The following is a 17,591-nucleotide window of genomic DNA, read 5'->3' as shown; positions in this document are numbered from 1 at the left end:
GCCAATTTTAATGGAATTTTCATCTAGAAAAAGTTGTTAGGTAACAGATGGAATATCAGCTTAAAGCTACATATAAAAGCATACTTAGCTATGCCTTATTAACTATCTCTCGTGAGTCAACATATATCACCTGGGATTTAGGCGACACAGTTTATTTATACTGTATTTCCACTACAAGCTTAAACTCAATATCCAACATCTCAGCTAAGTGCTCTTACCTTTGCAATTCTAGACACAGTTTTTGTTGTTACCTGCTGGAGTTGTCACCCTGGCAGGAGGACAGCACAGTCATCATCCAAGTCCCTTGGATGAATCTATACTGTATCAATTAGTTCCGAGATGTTCAGGTGCTCTTCTTTAAACATTCACCATTTAACAAAGAAAGAAACAAAACCCCAAGCCTTCTCTCACAAGGTGACTTATATTTTACTTAAGCAGCAAAGAGGGAGAAGATGAGTCTTAATCAGGGAGTTGCAGCTGGGATTCTCTCATTTCAAGCAAGCACTGCAGCTCTCAGTGTAGCAGCAGTGCTAGGAGAAACAAAGTTCCCTTTCTGACACTGAAGCAGGTTCCAATTTTTTTAATCTGAATTAGCTTTCTCTTTAAATAGGAAAAATGTTCTCACATCAGGGAAACTATTTCCTGCCCAATACTATCTCTGAGGAAGCCCTACTAGCTACCTATTTTCATCTTCTTCCAAAAAGCAGGATACTTTGCCCTCACATGCAATCTAGAATTTCATAAGGTAAAGAACTATAAAGATACTGATTTTCCTTAAGTATTATCTGATGCAGTTAAAAGTTCACCCTCTGTGGCTTGTGGGTAAGATACATCCAGCCATTAAAATTGTTCAATATTCTGTGATATTATACATGGAACATTACCAGTAGTCTGCAAAATAAGACAGTCTGAAATATTGGAGGGTTACTTAATTTTAATGTACAAGACAGTAACAGAGTTAATGAAACAATGACAAAAGTCATTGTTTTTACAATAAAATCTACCTCTCTACATTTTTAAACTTACAAACGTGAAGATCAAAAGCATATCCTGTGACAAAAGGTGAAAAATGTAAAAGCTCAGATAGATCAGGATTTCAGTGATACACTGTCTGACACTGTCAGACAACAGATCTGTGCTTATTCCCAAACCTAAATTCTTGGAGAACAGAGTAAGAAAATATTCACAGTTAGGTATTACAGAACACTTTCAAAAAAGCATAAAAGTAATTAATTCTAGGAAAAGAGGATAGCAGTTATTTAGTCCGCAGTGACACTGATACTTTACTTCATGCTTCTGAACAGGCTTTAGTGAGAAAGGATCACTTCTCTAAATCTTCACATCACTTTTCCATTTTTTCAACATGCACTGGGCTTTTGTTTCTATATGTTTTCAAAAGGGATTGCATCTCTACAAGCTCTCACAGACTTCTCACTATGCACCAAAATCTTGGCACAGAAACTGAATATAACCTTTTCCATTACTTAACTTTATATTGTCAAAGAGTATTCTGGTAGAACTGTACCCACATGCAGTTTTACATCACTTTATTTCACAAAGAAATGAGTTATGAAAAAGATAGACATTATACAATAAAGACTTCAGAAAAAAAATTAATAAATAGACCAAACAAAGCAACACTTAAGATTTCAAGTAAGAGACATGGCTGAAAAGCACTTTCCTCTTGCCATGTCAGCTTCTCCCTTTCCCTTTTTATTAAAACACTAAACCAGGAGCATTAAGCAGCTCTTAATTTAGCTTTATAATAAAAATTGAAATCCTTCTTAACCAAAAGTACAGTTTTGTTGAAATCTGTATCCTTGATTATTTTATAAGGTGAAGGAACAAAGTAAAGTCAAGAAAGGCAATGAAAAAAGAAGTCAAATCAGAAAGAGAAACGAGAAGTCTTAAGATGCCAGAGGAAGGAAAAGATGAGCGTGCCTTATAGCAATAAAAAATTTATAAGTTAAAATTTAATCTCAAATATTTCCTTCACTTAAGACAGCTAAAATACATTTGGTAAGGAATGAGAAGTTGATATAACGTCAGATACTAGGCACCACTAGCTTGTGATCCAGTATATTCAACCACTGCACAAATTTTGTCCAATGCTTCAGTTGCCCCATAGCAGAGTCTCAGATGTCTAGTTTCATAAAGCAATTTATTCATGGTGCAGTAACAGAGAAACAGCTCAAGCTGGGTGCTTCTGAGGAGGGACCCCCAACAAAGGGACCCTTGGGCTTTTACACCCTCGATTCAAGTAAGTACAGGTCTCGCTCTTCCTCCTAAGTCTTTAGCTCCTGCTCCCCACTGTCCATTCACCTGGCTGGTATCACTGGTCTTCATGTCTCTTCTCTCAGGCTCCCACCCTCAATCTGTACCTGAATCTGCATCTTGGACTGCAGCAGCAAACTGAGCTGCCTGCACTCAATGTATTCCTCAACAAGGAAATAAGGCAAAGGAGTTTTTATAAACAGAAGGAATGTCGCGGTTGAGGCTAGGTGGTGACATGGTTTCAGGATACCAGCAGCTTTCTTTATTGCAACAGTGTATCTACCTTTATACAGTTCTGGGTGGCACATGCACAAACAGCATTGGTTTACCACTATCATAACAACTCATGATTGGACACACAGCCACATGTCCTAAGACAATAGGTTAACATTCCTAACAGGAAACCCACTCTGTGTAACAGTCCTACTGTCCACGGTTAACCCTCTACCAGGTGTAAGAAGTTCCATCTTCAGTATCTCAGTTTACAGAGAGCCCAGAACCAGCTGGGCTCCCCCACAAAGGAAGACTTATGAAATATGACAGACTGCAAATACTTTAGATTAGTGTCTGTGATTTCCTGTTCTAGATTTGTTGGGGTGAGCGAGGAGTCTGCAGAGTCCCTGATGAAAGATACAGAGCTGAAGGATTTTGACTTAGACATTTTGAGGCCATTTCCCTGAGGAAATTCACAGAGATCATGGAGGACTTGGGAAGGTGCCAGAACTGACCAGTGAGAAAGGAATGTAAATAAGAAGTGAACACCCAATTATATGTGAAGGCTAGTAATAAATTATAGATATAGAGCTAAGAATACTATGGTATGTAAGATTCTGTACAGAGTGTGAGTGCAGATGTGTGAGAACAAGAAGTAATATACTGGATTAAGCAATAAAAGCTGAATGTTTGCCATCATCATAAAGGTGCCTAGTTTTTATTTCTTGGCAGTCCTCAACTTACTACAACATAGATTAAAAGAAAAGCAGTTAGGAATCTCTCATTTGTATGCAGATACTACTATACGATAGATAAACCATCACCTTTGCAACAGGTGTGTCAGGTTCCATGATATTAATTTTGCTTGTGCAACTAAATTAGTGGGTAAATATTGTTAGTAATTTAAGCAACATTATTAAAAACTTAGTATGTAATGAGATTTTCAATAATACAAAACTGCTGCTTCACCTGGCAACCTGGTGACAGTGTCAAATTCCCACCTGCTTACTTGTTTTCTGTGTTTCTGCTGTAGTTGCGAACCATGGCATTTCTATTTGCATTGTAGACCAGCTGTTATTTTGTTGTCAGTGATTAAAATACTGTCCAAGTAAAAGAGTGTGTCAGAAGAAGGACCTGAACCCCAAACTCCCTCTTCCCGGCTGAGTGCCCTCACTACTACACCAGTGTAAAAATAGTCCCAAGGCTTCAGTGTTCTGGCCGCTGTGTAGCTTTCCTACTTCAACATTTTTTTGGATAAGCCCTACTTACTTAGATCAATTCACTCAGTTTTAATTTTTAAAAACCCATGAAATTTTTTCAATTAAATATATGTTCCCAAATCACACTTTGCTGAAGATTTACACAGCAATGCTCTATGAAATCAAAGCAGCTGAGCATATTGAAGATTTCATTTGGTGTAAGTAGTCAGCTGCCTCATACCAGCAAGAACATATTTCTTTGATTAACACACTTTTTTCTTTCTTTGAACATCAACAAAATTTTGATAAAAACACTAGATTGACAGCTTAACACAGCCTTCAAGGCTTTACTATCAAAATCCAAATCACTGAAGAAGCTTCTGCTACTTCTGCTGCTACTACAGTTATTAATATATCATCATAACTAAAAAGAAAAAAATCCAAGAAGTATTTTAGCTCAGAAAAAAAAAAATCAATGCTGCCCTTGTTTTTTATATATTGTGAGCACAAATACACTAACCACAGAGAAAGTTCTTCAGTTGGCCATTATACTCCCAAATCACAAGTTACTGTTCCAAAGAGCATTCGATGCCTTTAGACATCTTCATAATTGGCTCAGAAATAGCTTGCTGCAAGAAAGGTTAACAGACCTTGCTGTTCCTCATATGGACAAATCTTTATTAAAAACAGCATAACCAAAAGGTTCTCAAGAATCAGGAAACCGTATTACTTGCAGCTGTTCCCTAAGTCTAATTTGAACAAAAAAATGGCAAATGTAACAGACAGCTTCTTCCTCTGACTATTAAATCAAAATCCTGAGTAGCTTTTACCACATCTACCAATGTCATGTGGATTCAAATGATATTCTGAGTTCTAGTACATCAGGAAAAAAAATTAATGTAAATTCAATATGATGTTAAAATACCATATTAATCTATTAACTTAAGGAACAATATTAAGTTTTGCCATATCTAAGTTGACTTACATGGATTGAAATTGGATAGAATTTGAAAACTTTCCAAGCTTAATAAATTCCAAGTAATTACTAGGTAACAGTTTTTATATCCAACGATTTTCTCTTTTTCTAATTTGATCCATTTTATGCCATGACATGCAAACACAGCAGAAACATCAAGCTTATTCTCCCAAGCCCTGATCAGTAAATGAATTTGGAATTCTGTAACTACTGTTGATTAAAACTTTGAGAAAAAATACGAAAATTACATTGTTCGCCACAAGTTTCTTTTGTTGTCTTGTATCCTGTCTTGACAGTTTACTCCTCAGAGAGAACTCCTGAACATTTTGAGCTGGAAGGAGTCAGGGGTATACTGGCTCTTTAGCCAGCAATCTTCCACATAACTTTTTGATCTGAACCATTCACCCAAACCAGAGATGAACATTAGAGAGCACTCAAGACAGGTACCATACATACAGTGTGTATTTCCTGAAGTGCAGAGTAGAGGCCTAAATAAACACAAACAATTTTTGTTTGAGCAGCTTAGCAAATTTTTTTAAAAATTCCCATAATTTCTCTGTCTGACAAAGGCAAAAAATATCCTAGGATCCTAGTGCCCTGAGCATTGGTGAGACAGTAAATGAACATCTGTTAATCTGCTTCAGAAGTGGATGTAGATCAATAGCCACCAATCATTCAGCAACAGAAGTATACGAGAAGCCAGAAGATATTCTTTCAATGCCATGACAGCACACAGAAATATGCTAAAATGAGAATATCCTAAGCCTGTCTTAGGAAGGGTAAGAACATAAGAAGTTACATAGCTCTAGTCTCAAAGGCATAAATGACCAATATAGTATTCTGACAACATATTAGAACTCCCGTTTGGCAGACAATGAAGTGTCATGAGGGGAAGACAGACCAGGTGATATTTTTTCTTTTGTAATTTTTTTCCAATAATCTATTAAAAAATAGATTATCAGAATCACAAACACGGACACACAAAGATATTGAAAAAAATAATATTTTGGACATCATTATGTAATCAAAAATAAAAAATGTAAAAAAATATAAAAGAATAGAAAATATAATTTGGTAATATCAGTGCTAAAGAGATATTTCAGCAGTAAGATAAATACTTCTCAATTTTGATTATATATTTATGTTCTTATTAGCTAAAATAAAAAGAAGAAGTAGTTACTATTTTACAAGTAAAACCGAAATGCAAAATTATTCTGAAGGCAATGTTATCAACAATGGCATTAGAACAAAAGCTACCATCATACAGCTGCATCTATCATTTGATATTCGTACAAATCCATTACAAGAATTGCTCTATATTATGAAAAAAAAGTATTTTCAAAATATTTTCTTTGGCAAAATATATCCTATGTTAATCAAATGAAGATATAGATCAGAAGTGAATAAGAACTCTACCAGAGGAATACCCACTGGATCGATTTTATTTTGTAAGATATGCAAATTCTACTTTACTGCACACTATAAGTTTGGAAATACTTCTAAATTTGCACATTTCTTATAAAGGATTATGTAACCTACTGCAATAAAAATAAGGTACTGGAAATCAGATCACAAAGCAGTCAAATTACTTACATGAAAACACACAGGCATGAACCAGGCAAACTACATTCAAATGGGATAACGAGGCAAATGGAAAACGTTATCTGAAGGGATGGAGATGGTGACACAGGCTCTTTATTTGATACATTAAGTACTTAAAATCACTATAGTTATATAACTAGCAAAGATAAAAACCATAGGTTATTTAATCAGGGGCTGACATATTGGTTGAAAGCATTACTTTTCTGGCAATCTATTAAAAAATTAATTTTGAACAGTAGTACTAAGGGTTAGGAGGCCTGACTAAATTCTTTAAAAATTTCTTTCCAATTACCTAAGATTGTCTAATATGATACAAACCAATTTGCAATTTTAGAGTGTAGAACTGAAAGTCTGGAATACATTAGTTGCAAGATTCAGGATCTGAAGCAAATTTAGGACCCAATTTCTAGTGAATTAAACAACTAGGCAAGTAAAAGCACATACTGCATATTATGTCAGTCTGTGTTGTACTAAAGGAGTCTTTGGACTCTCCTCATTATCTATAGGTACTATAGTAGGGGCCTAATTACTGGAATTAAAGGATTTAAAAAAAAAGCCCCATAAAACATCCACAGTTCAGAGTAAAGGTTTCCATGTTGCTATTAAATTTTAATTTCTTTGTACTAAAGAGTAATGTGTTTATGTTTATTAAATAGGAAGTGTAAAATTTATCCCTTAACAATTCATTTCATAGCTTTTAATGTCTTGGATATTGTCAATAACATTATATGTAAGTGCGCTGTGGCCACTTAACAACCTTGACTGGATTTTTAAAGAAGGTTTTGATGGTTTTGCAATATATATTAGAAAGGGCTGCTGCTTAACTGTTTACAAAGCCTAGTATCTGTTGCAAACATGAAATATAGCAACATCAAATTTATGTCAAGATTTACCATTTACATCTGTGATTTGAAGATTAATTTATCCAAAATGAAGTTTGAAGCCTCAATTTTACATGTTAGTATTAATTAGTTCTGAGTATAATCCCTCTCCAAAAAAGCACTATTTGATCAAAAACAATTTTATCACAATGCACTTTATTTAGTGTGTTCATGAAAAAACAAGGTAAATAACCTTATTCATTTGTATAGAAATACTTTATCAACAAGCAACAAATAGCAAGCTGTATTTTAGCAGTTTTGTTACAGTGTTTTGCATATCTGCTGTAGACTCCCTTCACTTCTGAATTTACTACAAATGAAAGAAGTCAGAAACCTTTTTCTATCATTGTATTATTGTTATTTCAAATGGTGTGACTATACAGTGGAAGAGACCACGATTTAAGTCCTATAGAGTTACGTATTATAATAAAGGGCAGTAGTTTTAATTAATTAAAAAATCTGTAAAACATCCACTAGGCATCTCAATTCATAGAAAAGGTTCAGTGACCTGCTCTGAGTAATGAAACATCATCTGCAATAAATTCCTTTGCCAGCCTGACACCAGTTGAAGAAAATTAGATTCTATTGACCTTGGCCTATAGCATATGGATAGACCTTTTGTGAATCAACAGTTTGTTACTTGTGCAGTGCATGCTGGGCCAATCCCTCCATACGATTGTGCACCATAAACAGTCCTGTCTCCTAGAAATGAAATAATTTTCACCCTTTAACACTAACTCTGATACATTTTACTTGACAATTTCTAAAGCAACTATTTCTTTAAAGACTGGGAATCACTTATCTTATAAACCTGTAACTTCCCTTAAAGAAAATAACCCCAACATTCCCGTATCTCGCCCATAGTAATAATACATATTTCAGTTTCTTGTTTGTTTTTAAAAGTGCAGAATGGCAAGTGTTACACAACAACCCCCACAAACAGAAATGCCCAATGATCAGGCAGCCCTTACCACTCTAACAGTACAAAACCTGACCCCTCATTAGTCCTGAAGCAGTGAATTTGACAGCTGAGGACCCTGGGAGTACAAACATAAATTCACTGCTCTGTGTATGGCCGGACACAGCACATTGCTTTCAGAGATGTACTTTGAAGTCACAGGGGATGCTCAGGACTTAGGGATTCCTGGTTAATGCACATTTTATACAGCATGCTGCCTCTAGTCCTCATGAATCTGAAGGTCTAAGATTCCCCACCACACCAGCATCTCAGACAGCCACTACAGAATAATGTTTAAGAGATCAAGAAGTATCTCAAGCAGAGGGCCTTAGCGCATTAACACTTTCTAGAGAAATGATAAAAATATGAACTCTCATGTAACAGAGAGGTGCAGATACCATAGACACAAAGTGCTGTGATTTTGCTCTGCACAGACATAGGTAGGTTGAATAAGCTTTACACTGCAAGTATCTCCCTTTGTCCCAGCTCAAGCACGCATTGTGTTCTTCAGGCATTATTTCTAAAGGTAGGCTGCTACATATTTGGACTAATGAAAGAACATGCTGGTTGTGCTTTTTTATTTCTTTCTCTCTATAAACATTATAACCAAGAGCTAGGCAGAGGATGTTAATTTACCTACAAGCCATGTCTTGCTCATGGGAAAATATTTCACACCCTATCATAAATGTTTTCACCTTACTTTGCTTCTTCTGATGACTGCAATTGCAGTAATGCTGCCTGAGTTCAGAGGTACTGTTCCCTGGAGTATTATACTCTAATGAAAAGGAACTTGTTGGTTCAGTGGGACAGGTAACAGATGCCTGCAGTCTGATCTCTCTGTGGAGCCAGTGTCTTCTTTTTAAGCTTTTTCATATCAGTCACAACCAGGAAGAGAGGAGAGGTTGAAGGAAAGAGAATGAAGTGTCTGCAATTCAAGTTAGGAATGTTGTGTTGATGCTTAGTATATTCACTGCAAATACGTGGTTGTGATTCCAACCAAGAGACTCCATCACTTAAATTGAAAAACTGGAAGAATAATGAAAATATTGAAATAGTTTTGTTCTATTCAAAATGAAATATCTTGACTGATCAATTCAAAGCCCAAATAAGCCAGCTTTAAAACAAAGACTAAGCACATCTGAGAATGGAGCATTTCATTCACCTCATGACAAACAATATTGCTTTTAAACTGATCTTTTTTTACTCTCAGTCACAAAACTGGACCTTGCTTTCAACTCCAGTATTCAAGTGGAATAACTGTGTTCTGGTTTCTTTGCTACTAGGCGGGATTAGACGTCTTTTATGATATAGCCTGTAAATACAGTAACAGTGTATTCATGACGGGATTTTTTCCTTTTTTCTTTTTTTTAAGGTTAGTCAAGATATGATGCTATGGTAACTGTATTGCATAGTGCAGTATGCCAGCTAGGACACACATGGAATAACTTGCTAAAGGTTCATTTTCCTGCCATTTCTCCAAACCTTTCTTACTTTCTTACTCCAAACTTTTTTATTCTTCTGGAGAATACTTACACAAAGTAAGTCAGCACTTTCTATTACTTAAAAACTTCTTTAGAAATTAAATGTATAGATAGCATCACCAAAAAAAAAAAAAAAAGAAAAAAAAGCAAAATTAAGCAAGTTCAGAGGGAACTTCAAAAGTACTTGGTCAGGAATATGATGCAAATCAAGTTATTAGGAACTTTTTATGCTGTAGGATTTGTTTATGAAATATGGGATTGATATTTGAAAACCTCAAAGACAATGTACTTAGGAGCGTAAATGAAATTTATAAATCCTACTTCAGCTTACTGAAACTAAGAAATATATTTTATGCTACAGGATGCTAGAGACTCAAGTAGTATACCTAATTGAACAGATTATTATTTTAGAATTGCTAATATCAACTTGAATTATTTTTTTGTTGAGGTATTCTTTGTTTCCCTGTGTATAGTCACATAACTCATAACATCTGTTATTCCCAGCATTGAGCCTACGATGTTTACACAGATCCCTATAGGGCATTTTGGCCTAACTGAATCATTAGTTCAACTGTATGTCCTAGTTTAATGACACTTACTTGAAATACTGTTTTTGTAAGTTTTCTTCCCTCTGGCATAAACTCAGCCTTTCCACACTTAAATCTGAAAATTTGACCCTACTCTTAAGCAAAAGATGCTGGGAAGGAAACCCTGCATCCTCAAGCACAGGGTTGTCAGCACGTCAGACCTGTAGAGTGGGTAATGTGACAGCTCAGATTTCGTGATTTAGAATACATTTAAATCTCAATGCAATGTCAGTCCTAATTTCTGATAATGTGTGCTAATTATTCAAAGATATAATTACTTAAAATGGGATATTAGGATTCATTCTTTCAACTGATGTGGGGATGCTACTACTGTGTTCTCACTTCCATTCTTTGCTATTTGACTACCACTAGAAAAATGCTTCTCTTGCAGATCCATTTTTAGGAACAAGTAAAGAATATTTTAAAATCACTGGTAGACATTTATGCTGAGCCTTATTTGGAAAACAATATGGAGCCATTCCATAGTGCAGCTTACAAGTACAAAATTTCCAAGATATTAAGGTATGTATTAGGTATCTTTTCATTGAAAATTAACCTTCTGAACACAGAAGATCCTTTTGTCAAAGGACTTGATTTCAATTTATTAAAAAGCTCAAATAAACAGGTGCTTCATTGGAAAGGACACAACTGACAATGTGGACTTTTAGTTCTTGAGTATTTGCACATGCTTAAACTTAGATTTTCCAAAGACTTAAATGTCTATCTACAGCCAATTTACAAATCTACACAATAATTTATTTATTTTTATTTTTAATAAGTTAGCAATATTAAGTCTTTGTGTCCAAAATGTATGAACACTGCAGAGTTTCAAAATGTGTCACAATTCCCAAGAATTAGTCACTTAGTTCCAAACAATGCCACAACATTGGCTAGTAGTCATTAAAAAGCCTTTCTATGTGTTGTGATATTCTCTCACCTTCATTTTTAGAACATAAATACAGGAAGATTCTGCTTCCACTCAAGTACAATGGGTCAGGAGTTTCCCTATTAGTATGCTCTATTTACACATGAACCTTGGGATCAGAGTGGCAGGGAGTGCCCTCAGGAATTTGAGGATCATTACCAGGATGTAATGCAAAAGATTCTCCAACCCCAAACAGCCTAACTTACTTCACTGAAGTAAATACAACACTCGTGGATTTTAAAAGATCTCTGCAGACTGTATAAACTTCAAGCTTTTCTTCAGTAAGGAAAACTTTGCATGCTCATTTTTCAGAGTAGACCCTCAGTGCAAAGACCTGCTCTGAAAAACTGAATAATAGCTGTAAAAGCTAAAAAAGTTGGAAAATCAGGCAAGAGTAAGCTAACATAAAACAAAAACATATTTTTTTTTTTAAATCACAAGAGATATGCACATATGACAGTGTAGGATTTTCAAATGAGTAATGTAGGATTTTCAAAGGAGCAGGTGCTGTTAACTATGGAGCCCACTATTAATCAGACTTGAGTTGGACTTGCTGATGCTAAATCATTTAGATTGCATAGAAAATTCTGCATTCTGGTGAATTAAATCTGGCTTAGCAGACATCTAAAAAAGGGTTTTATTTTCACACACTGCAGGAAAATGCTGCTGCAACATATTATGGAGTGTTGCCACATGCAAGTAACTGTTAGTGGAACAAAGTATTTGTGAAACAACATCATCTGGAAAATTCTAATCAACAAAAATAGAAATCCACATTTTTTCTCACTACACACACAAAAAATCAGTTTCTATTACAATACTTTGCTCAAGACTTTATATTCTTTTTAGAAAGGCACAATCTTTCTAAATAGTCTTTGAATACCTAGAGAATCACTGCGTTTTTCAAGTTCTTTCAATATCACAGTACCAAAGTACGTAGGGACTGGAACTATATATTTTTGTAATTAATTTCCTTAAGATAATGTTAGAAATATCAGGTTCCTTAAAATATAGATGAATTTCAAGGTGAGTCTGCTAGCAGATGTTATTAATGGCATATGATTTATTGTGACATGAAATCTGATCTGAAACTCATGTTATTAGCTGAGCTTTTTATAAATTATAATTGCCAACTGCTGAAAATATGCAGAAAGACCACTGATAAACTAGCTTCATCTTCAGGGCCTAGAATATCTGCGGTTGCTGAAAGTCTGGTATCTCTAGTCCTGCTGACAGGGTATAATACATTGGGATGCACAGATCAGGCTTGAGTTCAGACCATCTCATAATTCTTTGAGAATGAGAAGCATCAGAGATAGGAAAAGGAGATCGTAGAAAACAAACGTACTGTGGGACTTGAAAAAAACCCATCACTTAGGTCCACAGTATGACACTGCATAGATACTAAACAGATTAAGTATTGGAGAAAAAAGCCCCCATCTTTGACTGTTAGCTGAAAAAAATATATTCTTAATGTGAAAACGGTAAGAGGTAAGATAATTTTCACATATTCAAACATCATTTTATACAGCTCCAAGATGTGAACACAAAGAGCATATTTTGTCATCCTAAGGTCTATGAAGACCTTGCATCTACCCAAGACTTTCCAGGTGACCCATTAAACTAAAAAAAACCCTAAAAATCTATGGTTATGCTCACAGTGACAAAACATTTGTGTTAATGATTATTCCTAGACATCCCCTATATGTTCCAAATAACACTGTATATTACTTTCCTCTCCCCATGTGTCTTTAAATATTAATTAAAGTTTCTGAAATGTTGCTTTTACCCATCACAACTTATGTGCTAAATTACCTAAATAAGAAGAGACAAACATAAACATTGCATTATGAATGTTATCTACTGAACAAACCAGATACTGAAAGAGGGTAAATTTACACTAAATGTAATACATTTTTAACCTCCATAAAAGCTCTGCGATAATACTGAAAATTCAAAAAGCAAGACAAGAAACAGATGCAAAGTCTCTTTCCTGACTTTTTTTATGTGTACAAAGTTGTTTAAAGATAAAAGCATTTGTATGTGAAATGGCATTCACTTGCCCTTACTTTGAGTATATATGGAAGAGACCACTGTCAATGTACCAGTGTGTGTGTGTGAATGAAACATAAGGATCACCATCTGCAGCTGTCTGAGAAGAGTTCCTCAGTGCCTAAAGGCAAAGTGACAATTCAAGGATCCTCACAATCACAATGAATCATCTTGTCCATGCTGGTCTTACAAGTCAAACATTGCACCCATGAGAACAGCTTATTTACAAGGCTTTTGATTTCAGTTGAAATACCAGATATGAAACAGCTACATTACAAGTGGTCTGGAAGCATATACTTAATATAAAACGAACAAATTTCCTATCTTTTACGAGAATCAGTATTTTAAAGGAAGTACAAAACTCTACCCCTCACAGAACATACCTTAATAACATGGAAAAACATTTTTATATGCCCATATTTTTAGATTCTTACCTACTGTTGAACTTCTCTGGATGTTTTTCTCTCATGATGTGGAATCTGTGGGCAATTGAAGCATCCTAACAGGAAAAAAAACACCCCACCATAAATCTATTGTGACAGAAAATTGCAAAACAGAAGACCAAAACTGTAAACAAGGCATATAATTTGTAAGGTGTTTTGTGAACTGTCATTTTCAACAAATAAGCAACAAATAAGCAATACTCTTATCACTTAGAAAGCTTACAGGTACACTACTTCCCGAATGGGATATATCCGAACTTATTATTCCTGTTACAGTCTCCATTATTCCTTTTTACAAATCAGAGATGACAGTTATGTTTACTGAAAGTGTCTTCAAATTTCATACAGCAAATATCATCCAAATGTGAAGGTTTCCAATAAGACCATTGGTACAGTTCTGCATAGTAGAAATACTAAATAAAGTATTTAAAATCTTTTTCTTTAAAAAACGGGAGTGACAGAGTCAGTAAAATTACTTTATATGCATACAAGTTGATATTTGCATAAGGCCATTCAACAGCTTTCTCTAAAATTTGGTGGAATGAATGTCAGAAGATTCCCCATTTGCTACATGTCAGATTGTGAAATCATGTAGGTGGAAAAATTGTTTATTACAAAAAAGAAGTTCGTTATTTGAAATAAATATATGTTATCAAAACATTTTGAAATTAAGCAAATTACGGTAGTAATATAACAAACAACCTGTATGTGAAATGAAATAGCTGTATGAAATACTTATATGTCTATAACAGTTAAATGAGAATCAAATTATTGTTCTGGTGGGAACTGTTGAAAATGGAATACTTGAAACTGATTTCAAAGCATTTTTGTATCTCCTTTGCAGGTATGAAGTTAATGTTTTCCTAACTCCAGATCATGTAATATTTATTTCTCATACTAATAATTAAAACTTTACAAACTAGGAATTGATTTTTCATCTTTTAATGTATGTATTAAATGAGGTGAGAGCATGAAATCTACCAACTCATGAGTCTTGCAAAGGATAGTAAACACAGAGAAATCAATTTAGAACATATCTTTATATTATGTCTTAAAATTCTGGATATATAAGAATATAAGAAAAGTTAGTTCAGTTAGCAGGAAATTTAAATGAATTTCAGTTTCTATGTAAATAGCATTTGGGAAAAACTGCAAATAAAACCGTTACTATAACCAACTATCATGTACATGAACCTCCTCCCCTCCCTTTACCAACTTCAGCAATTATGAAAATATAAAACCTAAGAATTACATAGAAATATTAAATTAGGTATATCTTGCAACATTTAAAATTATTTTCAAACAATGAGAATGAGAATTTGGAGGAAAAAATTAAAATTAAACACTTAAATCATATATTAATAATGATTCCAAACATGACAAAGTTTTGTTTAAAATAATTTTAATTTTATTTAAACTGATAAATGTTAATCTAAATCACAAATGAGTGTGGTTGACTCCATGAAAATATTCAATTTTGTTCATGATCTTGTTACGTAGTTTCTAAAGATGTCCGTAGTTTGTTGTTTATGTACATCACAAAATTATTTATGTATTTTTCTATTGTTTTTAAGAATTGAATTGTTTTCCAACATATTACTGTTCTACAAGGAAATCACAGCAAAATTCCCCAGTGAACGGACTGGTGTTAGTCATAAAAAGTCTTATTTTTCTGTCCTATCATCCAAACTGTCATCTGAACTTTTCAGCGCTGTATTCTCAAACTGCACTAGTCATTATTTTAAATTTTTTTTGGTGCAATTTTATAAGGCAAATATCCACAAGTATCCAGGTGATCCCACAGTTCTTGGAGACGGATGAAATAAAGCTGACAGTAAACCCTGAGACATCACACTTCTAAACAAAGCCTGACAGCTGAACTAAAATAATAACTCTGTTAACTTTAGAAAGACCCATCATTCATACTTTATCCCACATTAGATGTGCCAGCATTAGAAAAGTATATTTGTTAGCCAGTTTTATATGAAAAAGAAATAAAAGGACTACTGTTGTATTTAACCGTTCATTTTCTACACACTGAAGCAAAAGGCAGATCCAAGACAAAACGAATAAAGGAGTAGTAGCGTTTTTGACAGAAACTAGGAAACACTAATCAAGGACTAACTGTCTAATGAATGAAATGAAAAGGCTAATGCGCTTACTCATGCATAACAAATGCAAGGCACAAACAAGCTAGGGATCAATGCCCACTGCAGATGGCAAACAGGCAGTTGTTTCCATGGAAGTTTGATTTGATCAAAATTTTCCCCTCCCTGAACATTTTCTGACTCCAAAACTAACTTAATGATCCGAGAGGTAAAAAAAGTAATACACAAAGCCAATTCTGACAGGCACAACACAAGACAGGTACACAGCAGATCAATTTCACAAAAAAAATTGCTGAAGAGCTACTTTTATTAATGGAAACTGTAAACCAGAATAGCTACCAGAATCTACACACAGATAAGCTCAAAAGTACGAGACCTGCTAAGGCTTTCTTCAATTTATACTGCCCAAATGTTTTATCCTGCCCAACTGTTCTTTCAAACCCTTAATCGAATCCAGTGTAGAGTCCTTAGATTCCCTAGCATAAGGACCTCTTCCCAGCCATAACTTGCCGCTATAGGAAAGTCTGAAACCAGCCCATGCTGGTTGAGCATTAGCAAAACACCCTGTTGCTTTAGGGAAAAAGAGATAAGAGATATATAAAAAAAGAAAAAAAGAAAAAAAAAGAAAACCAAGTTTTCCGTTTTTCAAATGTCTGGATTCTTTTATATGTTATGACAGCACATAGAGACTGGCATAAATGAATGAAAAATAATGGGAAGAACTGAAAGTAAGAGGAACTTGAGAATGGGTAGGAATGCTAGTACTGTCTCCCACGAGCTGCTGGAACTACCAGATGTCACCCCCAAATCCTGAGGAACAACCATTAGAAGTTTGCTGGATGAGGAGAGAAGAGGATCCTTCATTGTGAGCTGTTTTGGCTACATTAGAAACAGGATTAATTTTAGTCATTCAGACATTTCAAATAGTGGCTTCTAGCCCAACCTGTTTAGAGCATACAACTATTGGTGAACCAATGGAGAATTTTTTTTTTTCTGTCACAAACTATATTAAAATTACCTAATTAACTATACTGAGAAATGGAGCAGTATTCATATGTATGGTGAATCAAATATTGTTTGCATATTGTTCCCTTAATATGCTGACCTTTCCAGGTACGCCATATTGTGGATGGTCAGTAAAATATGAGAAATTATTTTTGCATTTTATTATAAAATCAATGCAAAAGAGAAAAAGCAGTATTCAGTAAAGCAAACTCACACTTCATCACATTACCTAGAAAAGTAACAAGTGAACAGGATTTTTTTAGAAAAGTCAAATGACAGTCAGATATCGGTATATAACTAATATCACCTTTGAGCAATATTTATATTTTAATAAACTGATATGTATGGGGGCCTGAAATACAACTTTCCAGCATTACTATATCTGAATTTAAACATTTTCCATTTTTTAAAGTAACACACCTTAAGTGCATGCAAACATGCCTAAAATTTGCACAAACTTTATTATTAATAATAAAAATCTGAGGAGATACAATGTTGTTGTCAAGCCTGTTGCAAGATGAAAGGAGAAGAAAGTTCTTATGGTACCACTCTAATATGAAACTATTAGCTTTCACTTAATCCATACTTCAGTCACAGAGCTCATTTTATACTTAAAGTATTTTACTATTTTTCCAAAGCATCCAGACCAAAGCATCCAAGAACTGAGATCTTTATCAGGAACACTTTTGCATCAAAATCAACACTAGACACAAAGTAATGCCGAATACAGAGCATTTATGGTCGAACCAAGGAACTAATTTGACTATTTTGTGTTTCTGAAACTATTTTATGAATATTTGAGTTGCATGTTACTATTCTAAAATACTGCATTCTTTTTTCAGATATCCAATATTTTCAGTCATTAACATGTTATATGACAATAGCCT

The 17,591-nt window shown here is 34.4% G+C and overlaps 1 protein-coding gene across 6 annotated transcripts in view; it reads right to left on the bottom strand.

The window, feature by feature from the left end:
* Positions 1–17,591, bottom strand: part of DGKB (diacylglycerol kinase beta) — a 337,929-nt gene that overhangs the window by 123,083 nt on the left and 197,255 nt on the right. For all 6 annotated transcript variants that reach the window (XM_050332620.1, XM_050332627.1, XM_050332611.1 and 3 more), the window contains one exon: positions 13,583–13,647. In XM_050332620.1, coding sequence (XP_050188577.1) covers positions 13,583–13,647 — 65 coding nt within the window. The remainder of the gene's footprint in view (positions 1–13,582; positions 13,648–17,591) is intronic.

The sequence above is a fragment of the Myiozetetes cayanensis genome, unplaced genomic scaffold (genome assembly GCF_022539395.1).
Source record: "Myiozetetes cayanensis isolate MyiCay16 unplaced genomic scaffold, myiCay2020 scf1, whole genome shotgun sequence".
Lineage (NCBI taxonomy): Eukaryota > Metazoa > Chordata > Aves > Passeriformes > Tyrannidae > Myiozetetes > Myiozetetes cayanensis.
Note: the sequence above shows the minus strand (reverse complement) of the source record. Positions and strands in the feature narration are given on the sequence as shown.